At 37.5% G+C, this 16,304-nt stretch overlaps 1 protein-coding gene across 1 annotated transcript; it reads right to left on the bottom strand.

The window, feature by feature from the left end:
• Positions 1 to 969: 969 nt before the first annotated feature.
• LOC105178983 (uncharacterized) lies at positions 970 to 10,079 on the bottom strand. The gene is made up of 4 exons (XM_011102568.3): positions 9,793 to 10,079; positions 2,913 to 2,966; positions 2,074 to 2,338; positions 970 to 1,288 (listed from the first exon to the last, which is right to left on the bottom strand). The coding sequence occupies exons 1-3, from the start codon at positions 9,866 to 9,868 to the stop codon at positions 2,091 to 2,093; spliced, it is 378 nt and encodes a 125-aa protein (XP_011100870.1). The 5' UTR covers positions 9,869 to 10,079; the 3' UTR covers positions 970 to 1,288; positions 2,074 to 2,090.
• Positions 10,080 to 16,304: the final 6,225 nt, after the last annotated feature.

The following is a 16,304-nucleotide window of genomic DNA, read 5'->3' as shown; positions in this document are numbered from 1 at the left end:
CGTTTTCCTCTCTAGCTAGATCTCGTATCTGATACATCCTTCCATGGTATTTTGTAGGTCACTGCTATCTATTATGCTCCGCTTGACTTGTCATCTCCTTGGGATAGTTTGTTATCATCTTCCCTTTACCTTTAAACAATTGCCTTTTCACGGGCTCTTGAACAGCTGGTGAAGTCGTTCTTCTCTCATATTCTACTATGCCATTTCTATTGGCTACTTCAATCATACGTCGTAATTCCTCGCATGTTAAGTGTACTACCTTTTCCTCCTGCCTCAATTGGAGTTTGCTCCCCTTGCTCCTACTATGTTAGTTTTTCCATAGGAGTGTGTTTCCCTCTGAAAGTTCCTTCCATCTCGAATATAAGTGTATTATTTTATCAATTTTCCATAGACGGCGGCAACTGATTGGCGTCGTAGAACATCAGCTACCTCGGGTCATTGGAAGGTTTGGAACTTGAGAAAAGAGAACAAATTGTTAGGCTTGTTGGGTGGTTCCCAACTAAGACCTTTAGATACCTAACTCAATGAAAATATTCGAGATAGATGAAATGATCTTAATGAGAACTTAAGCGAACTCAAAGCGGTCTAATCTGGATTTTTAGTGTCATAAATGTCTTCACATAGATGTACTGAACACAGGATATTTATAATGTTTGGATATAAACACTTTCCTGTCATAAATATTGTCATCCTAGCTCACGTGATGTCACATAAATTAACGCTCTCCAGTAGCGAGTCCTTTGGTAAATAATGCTTGCTTTGAGGGCATTTTTGTTATTTTTAATAGTAATTCTCTTAATCCCATCAGTGTCCGTGCCATTTTATGCCCTAATGTTTTCACATTTTTTGTATCGTTGTGTTTGTATGGCCGTATCCATATCCATGCATCATGGATTATATGATTCAAGGGCAGAACTTAAGACCTCAAGCATTGGTTATGCCACTCTATACAACTAAATAAAATCACAATTGAAGATACCCAAAATGTAATTAGCCTGCAATATCACCAATTACAACAACTCAACGAGCACACGACACACAAACATATTGCACATTTAGTAGAGAATTAGACCAGAACGAAACAAGAGAAAGAAATCTTTCAAATTACAAGCCAAAAACAATGCGCAAAGTAAATAGATTTTGAAGGAACCACCAAATCTCCTCTAAGAGCAACAACATCAAAACTTCCACCATAGCTGTTGTTTATGCCTTACAGCAAAACCAAAAGCAATTCCACGTATGCCCACATTCATGGAAAGATCATCATGTACACCAAAAACAAAAGCACCTACAAATTACATATGGGATGTCTTTATCAACATAATAGAAAATAGGCAACCACCCATATTAATTTTATCTCTCTCAAAACTTAAAAAATGTGCAAAACGCCCCCTTTAGGCAAGCGGTTAGCATCACGTGCCTTGGGTGCACTTTTACTTCATTTTTAGCTATAGAATCATTGTTATACCCTTACTCATAAACCGTTAGAGCTTTTTTTATATATATAACAATGGTTCAATTTATTATGACCAATTTTTCTTTTTTTAAAGTTATTTGTATTTCAATAATTGATTTGAAAAGATGAGATATTCGCCATAGATTAAGTAATATATGATCTAGACCTTTAATTACTACAAATAAAATATGAACCATGAAATTATATTATATGAGATCCCACGGTTTTGGGATAAACATATAAAAAAGAAAAAAGAGGAAAAACTGTGATTGCACAACACTACTCGGGTGAAGGGGGTATTTTGTACCTTTTTTAATCATAGAAAAGGGTAAATTGTTATTTTATTTTATAAGGAAGCTATATGCCTATTTTTCACATCATAGGTAAGTAGATGCACTTTTCCCATTTGAAATACATTAAAGTCACCTATATATGGGAAAATTCTAGTCAGGACCCGATTCGATCAAACCTGAATCAATTATCTGACAAGTGAAATATAGTTGCCGTGTGATTGGTATACAGTTTAGGAGAAGTGACCAATCATAGATCATGTGTATGCTTTGTGATTAATTTGATTTTACCAAAATGGATTCGAGCAAGAATTTTCCATATGTTACCTCTTAGAATTCAAACTTCATTGCCCTGGTTTTTTGTCTGCCCTTGATAATGTCACGGGTACATTCTGAATATCTTGCGCACGGTATTCGCATTTGAGGTTCCCTTCTTCTCTAGACCGCCAGCGTTCCATTGCACAATTTTCATGGGTCAAGGCGATCATTTTGCAGTTGCATTTTGTCATAAAAATATTTTCATATTGAAATATGTTATTAAAACAGAATCTGCACACAGCTTCCTCTTTATGGATCTTCCCAACCTGTTCTCCTGATATATAAACATGCATGAAAATTTAAAAGTAAATTAGATTAGCCATTCACAACCATTCCTGTTTCTATATTGTATCATATAATTTTTTTTTGTCGATTTTTTTATAAAAAAATATAATGTGAAAAGTATCACGTCACATTGTCCTTAAATATCACATATACACTGCATGTGATATTTTTTGGACAAAAAATAAACAAAAAATGAGTCTTATATGGCAAAGTACGAAATTTGAAAGTTCAAATGGTAAGTTAACAAAAAAAAAAAGTTGATAAAAATAAAATGAGTATAGTTCGGGTGGTAAAATACAATTTATTCAATTATGTAATTATTTTTTAATCATGCTGAAAAATTAGTCAAAAAGCCTCACATATTAAGATAGTTATACTTATTTGCCTCGTTTTGACCATTTTAGTAAATTTTTATCATTTATGTACTCCATGTGCAAAATTTTTAAAATAATAGAACAAAGTCATGAAGATAGATTCATACAAAACTAAAATTGCTAACCTCATACTTGTAGGACCAAAATTGTAATTCTTTTTATTTTATTTTTGCCTTAACAATTATATACCTTCAACATTGCTTTGAGGTGCTAGCTTGACCCTCACATTTATTTGTTCTTCCCCTGCAAAAATTCATGAAATTAAAATTATCAAATAAGATTTTATGATAGTGTGGTTTTCACTCTTTGGTATTCAATCTTTTTATTCAAATTGTCAAGAGAGATGTAAACTATAATTATTCAAAAATTAAATAAATAAAGGTTTCCAAATATTGTACTGAGCTTGGATGACAACCCCAATTCCAATGATCTAGGTGATGTTGACGGCCGCGCGGAACCCAATAAAGTCTTATAGAGAAAGAATCACTCTTATCCATATCATGTTCAATTACGACAATCAACAACAGCAAATAGGCTTTCCGCAAAGTAGAAAACATAAAATTACTAAGACAGAATTGCAATTGGCAGCGGGAATCCCTTAATCTGCAAAATCCACGATAAGCATATGCTCTACAATTCTGTTCTGTTTCTCAATGAAACAAAGTTTATAGTGAAACAGAAACTGAACTAACCTTAAACCTAGTTTTCATCCCGATTTTTTCTGCACTCTGGTTCTATTGCGTATCGTTCAGCAGATCATGCGAACATGGTGTGAGGGGCGTCGAAGGATGGTGCTACGGCAAGGAGCCTGCCACTAGAGACGATGAACAACGCACGAACCCACAAGGTATGGAGGGTTTTGATGAACGAATTCGATCTAAATTTAACTTTTTCAAATTCTTACTGCTGGCCAATCGTGTCATTGATAAAAAGGATGAGATTTTAATTCGAGCACTCCACGATCTCCATGCTCATTGAAAGTAGAACTTTGGTGAACCCTCGGCCACCCTCCCGTTCGCCTGCCTCGCTGCAGCCTCGGAGCAAGCGATGATGATTCATGAAGAGAGCGCGCCGTCAGTCCAGCCCGCAGCTAGGGTTTCTGCCACCACGCCACTTGTGCCCATGTTGTCTTGGGTTTCTGCTGCAACTAGTTCCCGATTGGTGGCTGTTCCTTCGCCTCCTTCGTCGCCGGTGGTTGCTGCTTAAATACCGTTGGTGACTGCTGTTGAAATGCTGCCTGTCCACTAATAAGAAATCACGAGCATGGAGTCACGTTGTCGGGCCTCGCCCACTCCCGCTATCTTGCCGTTAAAAACACTGATTCCAACGCTTCCACCGCTGTGGCTATGACGGGTTTGTACGTTGGTAAGATCCCATTGCAACCTACTTCATTTGTGATAAATAAACTTGATGAAATCGCTTTCGATTTTCATAATTCAAGTCAGAAAACTTTATCGTATATCCCACCGATTGTGCAAAATGGTGAAGTTGTTGTTTGGCCAAGTATTGAAATTATGTAGGCAGGTTCATTGGCCATGCATTAAGAATGTTACTGCTACAACCACAGGATTTTACTTCTTCCAATTCAAAATGAAGGCGGCTACGGAAGAGGTTATCGAAGGTGGGCCATGGTTGTTCCAAAGACAATCGATAGTTCTACCGCAATGGGAACGGGGCATGGCACTTCGTAAACATGCCCATACTCAAGTTCTAGTGTGGATTAAGCTCTGACAGTTATCAGTGGTATTGTGGACCATAGAGGTTTAGATCACGATCGCCAGTGGTGTTAGGAAACCCTTCTATGCAGATAGCATCACCATGGCATGCACGAGACTGGACTTCGCTCGTGTTTGTGTCATGTCTGACGTCTACTCTAAGTTGCCTAAACATCTCATTATTATGGCACCAGATGAGGAGGGGGGCAAGACCCCGTGTAAGATCGATGTGGAATATGAATGGTTACCACCAAAGTGTACTCATTGCGCCACTTTGGGTCATTCTAAGACCTCTTGTCCTACAACTACGCCACCTCCAATGAAGATGGTGCATGTCTATGTTCCAAAGCTGTAGGCTGAGCCGCTTCCTACTGCTTTGCCTGAATCACCAGTGCAACCGAGGGAGGTGGAGCGGGAGCCTCCGGATCTGGATAGCCGAGTTACTGAGGTAGTCCTTCATAATGCGTTTAATGCTCTTCTGTTTGACGATACTATTGCAGAACATTCCTTGAGGGGTCCTAATAAATGCAGGCCCACACCGCTTGATCATTAATAATGTAGCAGTGTGGAATGTGTGGAGCCTGAATCGCAGAGACCATGAGGTATCCGTTAGTGACCTTGTTACTGATTATCGTTTGGCTTTTGTGGGTTTATTGGAAACTTGGGTGACTGCTTCGAATAGTACTCGCATTCAAACGCAGTTGCTTCCTCATTGAAAATGGTATGTTGATTGTACAGGTCCTAGTACTCGTATCTCGATAGCTTGTGACGATGATTGGGCTGATTGTGAGGTACTAGATGTTGGGCCTCAACATATATAATGTCGTATTCTTATCCATTTGCTAAATATACATGTGCTATTTACCGTTGTTTATGGTGCAAATAACTTGGGCGTGCGTCGAGAGTTGTGGCAGAATCTTGGTCGCTAGCCCAAGGAATTGATGAGTCTCCCTGGCTAGTTGGTGGCGATTTTAACATTGTCCTCTATATGAGTGAAATGTGTGGCAATTCAGGTGACAAAAGGTTAGCCATGGCAGATTTCGTCAAGTGCCTCCACGACACAATTCTTCTCAGTCTTCCTATGCAAGGGGAGAGATTCACATAGCACAACTGTAGTAGTGACAGTTGCAGTCTCTGGAAGAGACCAGATCGGTTTCTAGTCAGTGATTAGTGGTTTGCGCAGTGGCCATCTGCACACTATGAATGTCTTACATCACGTACATCTGACCATTCTCCATTGGTTATGCATGGTACTCCTGCTCAATCTACTGTAAGTATGTTCCGATTGGATAATTCTCTAGCTCTATCTTCGGAATTCACCTCTTCTACGCAGAATGTCTGGCGGCACAACATTGTTGGAAGTACTATGTATGCGGTAACCCAGAAATTGAAGGCCGTTAAACCTATCTTCCAGAGGCAACTAAGGAACAAGGGGGATCTGGCGGCTAACGTCCATATGGCAAAAGCTTTTCTCCACATAGCCCAATCTCTCCTGCAGTTAGACCGTCATAATTCGCTGCTACTTCAATTGGAGCACTATGGCAAGTTAATTCTACTGTTGGCTACTCGGCTTGAACAACATATGCTACAACAACGTGCCAAGATGGTTTGGCTAAAAGGTGGTGATCAATGCTCTTGAATTTTCTTCCAAAAGGTGGCAGCACGTAGATCTGTCAAATATATCCTCCAAATTACGAGCCAAGGCGGTACATCATTGATGGACCAGACATCAGTTACGAATGAATTTGTTGATTTCTGCCAGCGGCTTTTAGGAGGGGCTAGATGGAACAGAACTCTTGACTTACGGCACTTACATTCGTGGGCTCGATGCCTATTGTCGGATGCGGAAGGCCGTAACTTGATGCGGCCAGTTACACCGCGTGAGCTGAAAATACTGATTTTTTATATTGCAGAAGGCAAAAGCACTTGGCCAAGATGGCTATACTTCTGGATTCTTTAAAGTGGCTTGGCCGGTAATAGGGCAGGAGATCACCAGTGCAGTTATGGAGTTCTTTCGCACCAACAAACTTCTACAACAAGTGAATGCAACGTTGCTCGCACTTGTTCCTAAGGTATGCAATCTAAGCACGGTAGCTGAATTTTGGCCTATCTCTTATTGCAATGTGCTATATAAGGTGATTAGAAAGATTATAGTATAGCTTTTGCATGTCGTCCTGGATGATTTAATGAGTCCCTCGCAGAATGCGTTCGTGCCAGGCAGGTCGATCAGCGACAATATTTTGTTAGCCCAGGAGCTATTTTCTGGCTATAAGCAACAACGTCTTCAACCAAGATGCACTGAAGGTGGACCTACAAAAGGCATAAGATACAGTAGAATAGGACTTCTTACTGGCTGCGTTGCATTTGTTTGGATTTTTGGGGACCTTTATCAGTTGGATAGAGGAGTGTGACACCACGCCTGCTTATTCAGTCTGTCTCAATGGCACAGCACACTACTACTTCAAAGGGGCACGAGGGTTGCGCCAAGGGGACCCTATGTCCCCTTATTTATTTGTCCTTGTTATGTATGTACTACGGATGATTGTACAACAACTTATTGATCAGGATGGCGGGTTCTCATTTCATTAGAAGTGTGAGGCGATGGGCGTTTGCTGATGACCTTATTTTCTTTTGTAGGGCCGATAAATCGTCTATCGGGCAGTTTAAAAAGGGTTTAGACAGGTTTGCAATGCTTTTCGAGTTATGTGTCAACCCACAAAAGAGTCACATTATTATCTCTAAGGTGGCACATGGACTCCGCAATAGGTTACTCTTCTTCCTATCATTCCAAGAGGGAGAGCTCCCTCTTCGTTGCCTCGGCCTTCCCCTTATTTTCTCTCGTATCATGATCAGGGACTACACTCCACTCTTGAAAAAATTAATAACCGAATTCGAGGATGGGAAGGAATTCGATTAACATCTGCTGATAGGCTGCAACTTATCAAATCCCTATTGATCTCGTTTCACACCTATTGGGCAGCATCATTTATCTTACCAAAGACTTTTATTCGTGAGATTGAGAAACACTTGCGTACCTTTCTTTGGAAGGGTACCATAGGAACAGGCTATCCGAAGGTTTCTCAAACACTTATTTATAGGCCAGTGGAGGAGGGGGGCCTCGACCTTAGCGATATTTTAGCTCTAAATCTAGCTCTCCTGTGCAAGCATTTATGGAAGATTATTGTGCAACAACTGTACTCCATCAGGGTTGAATGGTTATTCCATACTGGGTTTGAAACTAACATTATCTAGATAGTCAGTGATAGAAGAGAGTCGGGGGGGGGGGGTGGTTGATTCTTTCTCTCCAATCATGGCTATTACCTTATATCAACTTTTGAGTTGGTAATGGGGATTTATTTTCCCTTTGGCAGGACCCATGGCATCAGTTGGCACCATTGATTCATCACTTTTCTACTGACCCGACCGTTACTAACATCCTCCCGACTACGCTCCTACACTCAGTCATTGCAGATGGGGAATGGAGCTGGCCTCTAATCACTAATGAATTTGTGGCGATCATTCACCTTATACCTGTTATCCATGGTAGGGAGGGTCATATTATTTGGACTTGAATGGCGGTACTTTTACAACGGTAACAGCGTACCACCTCTTTTGTTCACAAGGACCCAAGATAGGCTAGACTTCACTATTCTTGGGTTCTTTCAAGATTCTCCGTAACCAATTTATCTTATCGCTTGCCATTTTGGGGAAGTTGTTTACTCTTGAGAAACCATGACTGCACCACACCGGTGGGGCATGTGTCCTTTGCCAAGACATGATCTCTAAGATACATGAACATTTATTCTTTTTGTGCCATTATGCTCGTCAGTGCATTGCAGATATTCGAAGGACTGTAGGGGTCCGATGGCCTATTCGATCGTGGAATATTGCTGTAGAGTGGATGTCGCTTAAATGGAGGGAGAAGCACGTCATCAACACCTCATAATTCGCACTATTGGCGTCGTTAGTGTATCACTTGTGGCGAAAACAGAATCAATGGATCTTTCAGCATACTAGCTGCACATATGACACACTTGCTAGGATTATAGTTGAGGAGATTAGACATGTCATATTTAGTCATACCTCAGTAGTTAGTACACGAGCTTTGTACCGACTTTGGAGAATTCCTTGGTTTGACGGGCCTCAACTCCTAGAACCTTGTTATTGTATTTCTCTTTTTATCTATTTATGCAATTTAGCTTTACCGAAAAAAAACAATCACTCTTCATTCTTATTTTTGTGATACTCCAAGAAGAACAAATTATAAGTAATATCGTTTGTGTATTGATGTATGGGAGGAAAAATTATCCTCTACACGATTGACAATTTTCAAATTGTATTTTTGTGAAGAGACAATTTTTGGTGGTCTTATTAATGAATAGTAATTTGGTTTAAAAAATAGGGTTAAATGGTATTCATCCCCTATAATATACCAAATGAGCAAATACTTTTTGTAAAAAAAAAAGATTAACAAATTATCCCTCTGTGTCTCAAAAATTAAAGCAAACTACCTCCTATCACTGGCTTAGATAGGGGGTAATTTGCTTCTTTTTAAAAAATATAGAGGGTAATTTGCTATTTTATTTGTCACAAGGATTTTTTTACTTATTTCTCATACCATATTGGGATATTACATTTTCTCCTAAAACAATAATATTTGAGGTACTTATAGTAGAGTTAGAAATAGTATAAATAGTTTACTATTATTGATATATTCATCATACAGTCCCTGACTCTTGAATGAGTCACTAAGACTGAAACTAGCAAGTCATCTGAGGGTAAGAAAAAGTTGGAAGCATTTAGATGACTTGCGTTAAGCATAGGCTACACAACTATGTGGGTCACTATGCAACGAGTTAATCAGCCCAACATTTGTGACCCGAGCCAAATATTGTTGTTGAAGAATTTGACATTATAGGCCTGCATAAGGCCAGAGATTCATGGTTTTCTTATAACTAATTACTCTTAGTACTAATTTTTACATAAATATTACAACTATTAAAATTACGAAAATCATTGTAGCAACATAAAAAAATTTACAGTTTACGGTCTTAATATCATCAATTGTTATATTCTTTTTGTTGATAAATTTTATTGGTAATTTACAAATGCATTTAACAAAGAATAAAAATTTTAAGTTCTTGTGATTTCAAAATTAATATTAGAAACCAAATATTTCCTTGCTATAATTAGAAAGGAATTTTGATGTTGTAAAACTTTGTAGTTGGCTTTGGAAAATAAAAAATTTGCAAAGTTTCCCCCAAAATTGTACTAGCAAATATTTTCTTTAACAAAAAGCAATTAATTCGATGCTAAAATTAAGCGATGAGTTGATCACCAGTAGAATTATGTACCTTTAAGATAAGCATCAACTAGTGGAAGGAAACCCAAAGATGAAAAGCTTTCTTCTGCTTCCATTGCTTTCTGCATCAACTTGTCGTGGTCTGATAATTTCACAAATTCTGCTCACTATCGCAAGCTCTACTCCATGAGCGCTTTGTTGAGCACTAGATAGATTTGAAGATCTCTGTGTTTCCGTTTTTCATGATGATAAGTTTGTTGTGGTAATAGAAACATGGAAACGTGAACCAGTTTGTTTCCTGCAACCTTCCAAGTCAACCCCAATTCGTTTTGACATATTCTGTGCCAAGAGAGAAAGTATACATTTTTATATATACTAACGCATGCATATAAAAAATAAGTAAAATATATTTATGACATATTTTTATTAATTAATATGGATCTCCACACCTTTTGCAACTATACCATGTAAACATTATCTTGACAAATTATTTTTAAAGTAACCATGTGCACACTAACTTGCTCCTATATGTAACTAAAATTACAATAGTCAAATTGACTTTTTATTTATTTATTATTTTTTGCACTTTCTCCCTCCTAAAAATATAAATTTTTTTATTCTTAAATATGCTTATATTAAATATCAAAACATCAAAAATAAATAAATTTCATTACAAAGACTAATATACTAAATTATATTTTTTAAATTTAGATATCTACATTAATATAAATATTCAGCAATTATAATAATTATAAAGTTATAAATTAATTTAAATATAATAATTGTTATAACTATCTAAAATTATTTTTAAATTAACTAAAAGATATATTTACATTAATTTAAGTATAATAATTATTATAATTATCTTCAATTATTATTAATTAATTAAGATATATATTTAATTAATATAACTAAATTAATTAAAAAATTTAGGAAAAAGATTAGGGGTTGTGGACATGGAAGGGCGATGGTGTTGTCATCATCCTTCGCGTAGAAGAGCGACAACGCTTCTTTTCTTATCTGGGCAACGATGATCTTTTTTATTTTTATATATATAATAATAATTTTTTAATTATTTTGAATTTTTTATAAATAAATTAAATAATTTGTTGAATTCAAAATTTTTATTTTTTAAAACCTAATTGTTGATATTAATTGATTAAATTTGGCGATCATTATTTAATAAAAAAGATTCATCTATTATTAAAATAAGAATTAATATACAATAAAAAGGACATGACGGTCATATAAAACGAAATTATCGCTGTTAAGTTAATTTAACGAAAATGGACAAAGAATCAATATAATATCAGTCAGGTAAGCATCTCCTTTAATGAAAAAATTATTAGAAGGAAGGAGTCAAACTAGAACTTAAGTTTATCATGAAGAAGGATAGTTGTCTTACTTCAACTATTAAGACAGCTTATTCTGTACATAACAACCAGCCTATTCCTAATCCTTTTACCACATCTAGGTTCGCCAACTTAAGTAACTTCATATTTATAATATTAGGATTTAAATGTATAGTCAATCTCAATTGTAAAATTTGATATCCATTACGTGTCCCTATTGTCCAAGCCAACAAGGAAGAGACCAACAAAGTGATTATCAATGCATGGAAAACCCTCCGCCATGAGTTGTTGGAAATTCGCCAACAAGTGGATAAGCAGACCTTCACCTGAAGTAAAGAATCCCCCTTCCACGAAGATGTGATTGCTGAACAACTCTCTGTTCATGTAGAGTACCATGACATCTATTATCTTAGAACAATACAAATGATTCTACTAACACCCTGAAGTTTAAAAGTGTCGTGCTACTGCATAGGTACTTTGATGGTATTAGATGCAATGTATTTCTTACTACACAAAGTGAATCTACCCAGCAGTGTTTCGACAATCTAACACATGATTTTATGCATTCCTATGTAGAATTTACTTTTACATCAATTTGCTAGCAGCAAAAATACTGCAAGACGGCTATGAGCTTCTTCAGGATAAAATTAGAAGACATAGAAACATTAAGGGCATACATGCATCACTTCACCAATCCAGTTCTGAAGGTATCCGCTACCAACTGTGAGGTACTAATCATCGCCCTCCCACAAATATTAAGTGTGACATTCACAGATTTGTATATAATTGATAATATTAAAAAAATTATATTTAATTTTAAATAAATTATAGGTTAAAATTTGAATATATTAAAACTTATAAGAAAATAAGTAAACTGAAGTTCATTATAACATTTGGGAGCAAAATATATCAATTAAGAAATTAGGTAGAAAGTAGTCAATATTTTAAAAGTTTAAACAAAATAAAAATAAATAAGTAATAATAGTAATAATAATAATAATAATAATATAATATAATATTTATATATATATTTATAGATAGAGAAAGAGAATATGCTGGATGGTGGGCCATCAACCCCACCGCCTCATCCCTTATTTTGAAATAGTAACTCTGAACACGCACACGCACACGCACACGCACACGCACACGCACACGCACACGCACACATACCACAAATTACAAACACACACGTTTTCACACAATCACAGGCAGAGACGGATATGGAAAGTTTATAATTTTAATTTATATAATTTTTTTATTTAATTTATTCATTTACTAAATGTAATTTATGTTGATCGATGTAATGTTTAATCGAAAAATTTTATGAGTTTGACCATTTAAATTAGTGTGTAACTAAATATTACATTTGACTTAAGAAAGCTATAATCGATTATTAAATTATAAGATTAGCTAGATTTAACTATTATTATAGTTAATTTACTCAATTTTATCTGGCCTATTTACTAACATAACCATTTGGAATTTCACGTAAGTATAGTTAATTAGATGTATATATATGTATATATATATCAACTTGGCCCGTGTGGGGACATAAGGTACGATGCGTACTCTATGCTGATAAATGTATGATATTGATTGAGATGATGAAAGTCAGCAAAAGCATTAAATATGATTCAGTTAGGCTAAACAGGGCCTAAAGGATATAATTAATACTTAAGGAAATTAAACTTTAATGATGTATGAATCATGTTGTAGATGGTGTTTGTTTATTATATTGATTTTGCTTGATTATTGCAGTATTAGTTCGTGATTTCATGATATTGTGTGACAAGTATCAATTGATTTGTATTATAGAAATTTAAATTTTGTTATTATAAAAAGAATATTGGTTGATTGTGGTCGTTAAATGGAACTGTGTTTATGCTATACGTGCCTATATGTGAATATATATAAGCTAAGTAGCTAATAATTACGCCTTGCACTACTCTATAAGCAGGTCATACCCTGCTCTATTGAGTAATGAGCCCACAACAGTTGCATCTTACAGTACTCCTTAACAGGTCACATCCTGATCCACTGAACAACCCGCTAGCAGCAGGCATACTCTTACTACTTATTAACAGGTCTCACCTACCCCATTGAATAAGCAACCAATGAGTGGGTTATATATCTCAATATTAGTTGGTAATGTCTTTCACTACCCACAGGATACATCATGCTCTACCGAATAAGCAGCCTTGCATTTACTTTCTTTGCCACTAGGTAGCAGGACTAAAATAATTATTACTCAATTGGTTTTAACCTGCATTATTAGTTGTTAGATACCCACTTCCAACTTTACCTATTTGAATAAAAGATGTCTAAGTGGGCCTCTTCTCATCCTCTCTCCACCAACTAGGTGTCCGAAACCAATCATGGGGCATGTTTGTCTCCTCCACCGCCAGATTTGACCTATGAACCTGGCCTAGATGTCCTATTGACTATTCTCTAATATGTGGTACTTGCATTTTTTAAATCAAATGACATCACATTATAATAATATATGCTTTTTTCAGTAATAAAAGATGTCTTATTTCTATCCGCTTCAGTGATGAAGATTTGGTGATATCCTTGGTACGCGTCCATTATGTTGAACAGAGCAAAACAAGCAATAGAGTCTACTAAATAAGTTAATCCGAGGTAGTGAGTAAGGATCCATTGAGCATGTTTTGTTTAAGTCTGTGAAATTCGTACACATCAAAGGTGGTTAGTGTGCTAAAAGATCCATTGGTTCCGCTCTTGCCATACGTGGTAAACCAAGGACACTAGGAGTGCCTGAAATGATGCGTTGACGAAGTGCTTTCCACTCCACTTGGTCGACATCCACTCCACATCCATAGCCCAAGTTCGAGTGGCTAGTGAACCCGTAGAATACTCCGGATATCTGCTAGACACTGGCGTACATATCTGCATTGAAAAAATAAGTGGTCATAGGTCTCTAATATCCTCTCTTGGCAAAGAACACCATCTCCTCCTGCATGGTGTAGCCATTGTTTGTCACGGGTAGACAGCTTCCCCAAAATTTCTAGCCATAAAATGAATTGATTTTGCGGGATCTTGAAAGGACCTAAGAATAGTGAAATTCAACCTATCTTGGGTCCCGGTGGTCGAAAGATATGGTATGCAGCGGCCATCATGAGCGTACCACTATCTAATCGCCAAATAATTCGATCTCCTGCACTGTGAAGCCTCGGAAGAAGGTGAAGGATCTCTGCAAGTTCACTGTTGGCGATAGGCGGCCAACTCCACTCCCCATTAGCGATCACCGTGCTAAGTGGAGTATGAAGCTTGATGTCAGTAAGTAGTGGCCCCCAAGGGAACCGGTGAATGAGGGTCCCAAACTAATGCTATGGATCCTGCCGTAGCGAAAAGAAATCCCCACTACCAATCTAACACTAGCCCCATAGACCCCTGTTGTTACTAACCATCCAAAGCATGTGAGTGCCGAGGTGAGTATGGAATAACCAATCCACCTAGAGGGAGGCAAGCTGCGTCATGATGATCTTCCATAAATGCTTACACATTAGGGCTTGGTTTAGAGCAAGGACATCTCTATTCCAAGCTCCCCCTCGTCCACGAGTTTTACAAATAAGTTTCCAAGCCACTTTTAGATAGTCCGTACTCGTAGTACCCTTCAAGAGAAATAAACGCAGAATCACTGGTTTTGGCAAAATAAATGTCGAAGCCCAATACGTGTTAAAAAAAAGCAGAACAAATTTTATAAGCTGAACTCGACTAGCAAATGTAAGTCGAATCCCTTCCCATCCTCGAATGCGGCTGTCAATTTTGTGCAGAAGGGGTGCGCAATCCCTAATTGAGATACGAGAAGCTATGAGTGGAAGGCCAAGATATCGTAGAGGTAAATGGCCTTCAGTAAAAGCTAGAATGTCTAGTAACCTGCCATGAATGCCATGGGTCGAACTAGAAATAATGAGATGACTGTTTTGAGGATTGACACACAATCCTGATAACGCCGCAAACATCTCAAGTCCCTTCTTAAACACGCAGATGGACAGCTCATCCTCCCTGCAAAACAAAAGGAGATCATCAGAAAACAAAGCTGGAAGAGACCCATCTCCTCACATCTCTAGTGGAAGGAGAACTCGCCATCTTGTTCAATAAGTTGTTGAACAAGCATCCTTAACACCTCCATGACGAGATAAAGAGATAAGGAGACATGGGATTGCCCTGACGCAAACCCCATGCACCTCTAAAGGACGCACGAGCCGTGCCATTAAGACAAATGGAGTAGGATGGTGTGGTGATACACTCCTCAAATCCAACCAATAAAGCTCCCCAAGAAACCAAATAATCGTAAGACTGCCAATAAGAAGTCCCATTCCATGTATCATGCACCTTTCGCAAGTCCACCTTCAACGCACAACGTGGCGGAAGGCGTTGTTGCTTATAACCTGTAAATAGCTTTTGTGCTAGAAAAATATTATCTCTAATCGATCTACCAGGCATAAACGCATTCTGTAAGGTGCTAATCAAGGCATCCAATACCACACGCAACTGCTGTACAATAGTTTTCATAATCACCTTGTATAGTACATTACAACAGGAAATGGTTCAGAATTCAGCCAGAGTAGACGGATTATGTACCTTAGGAAAGAGTGCAGGTAGAGTAGCATTAACTTGTTTGAGAAGTTTGCTTGTACGAAAGAAATCCAGAGTGACTTGAGTTACCACTAGCCCCACAACCGATCAAGCCGCTTTAAAGAACCCTGAGGTATAACCAGGGCCTAGCACTTTATCCTCAGTAATGTCAAAGACCGCCAACCTGACCTTCGCAGGGCTGACCAGACGAATATGTTCACTTGCCTAGGCAGGTGATAATATGTAACGCGCCCACGGCAGCAGGTACCCTAGGTTAATAAATTACAACCTTCTATTTCCTCCCATTAGCTGTTGATAATAATTCAAAAGTTCGTCCGTGACATCCTGGTGCTAAGTCAGCAAGGTACCTTCAGAGTTCATAATTTGATGGATTCGTTTAGCAGACCTTCGGATTGCAACCTTTCGAAAGAATATGCGGGGGCATTGATCCCCGCCCTTCATCCATACCATCTACGCTCGTCGCTGTAACATATTTTGCTCTCAATCGAGTACAATCATATGAATCAATTTGCAGCAATGCTCCAAACTAAGTAAAAGTGAGTTATGATGATCTAACTGTAGTAGAGATTATGCTATATCAAGGAAACCTTTA

This window comes from Sesamum indicum, linkage group LG10 (genome assembly GCF_026168435.1).
Source record: "Sesamum indicum cultivar Baizhima isolate 11 linkage group LG10, ASM2616843v1, whole genome shotgun sequence".
Classification (NCBI taxonomy): Eukaryota; Viridiplantae; Streptophyta; class Magnoliopsida; order Lamiales; family Pedaliaceae; genus Sesamum; species Sesamum indicum.
This window is presented reverse-complemented; position numbering and strand designations above follow the sequence as displayed.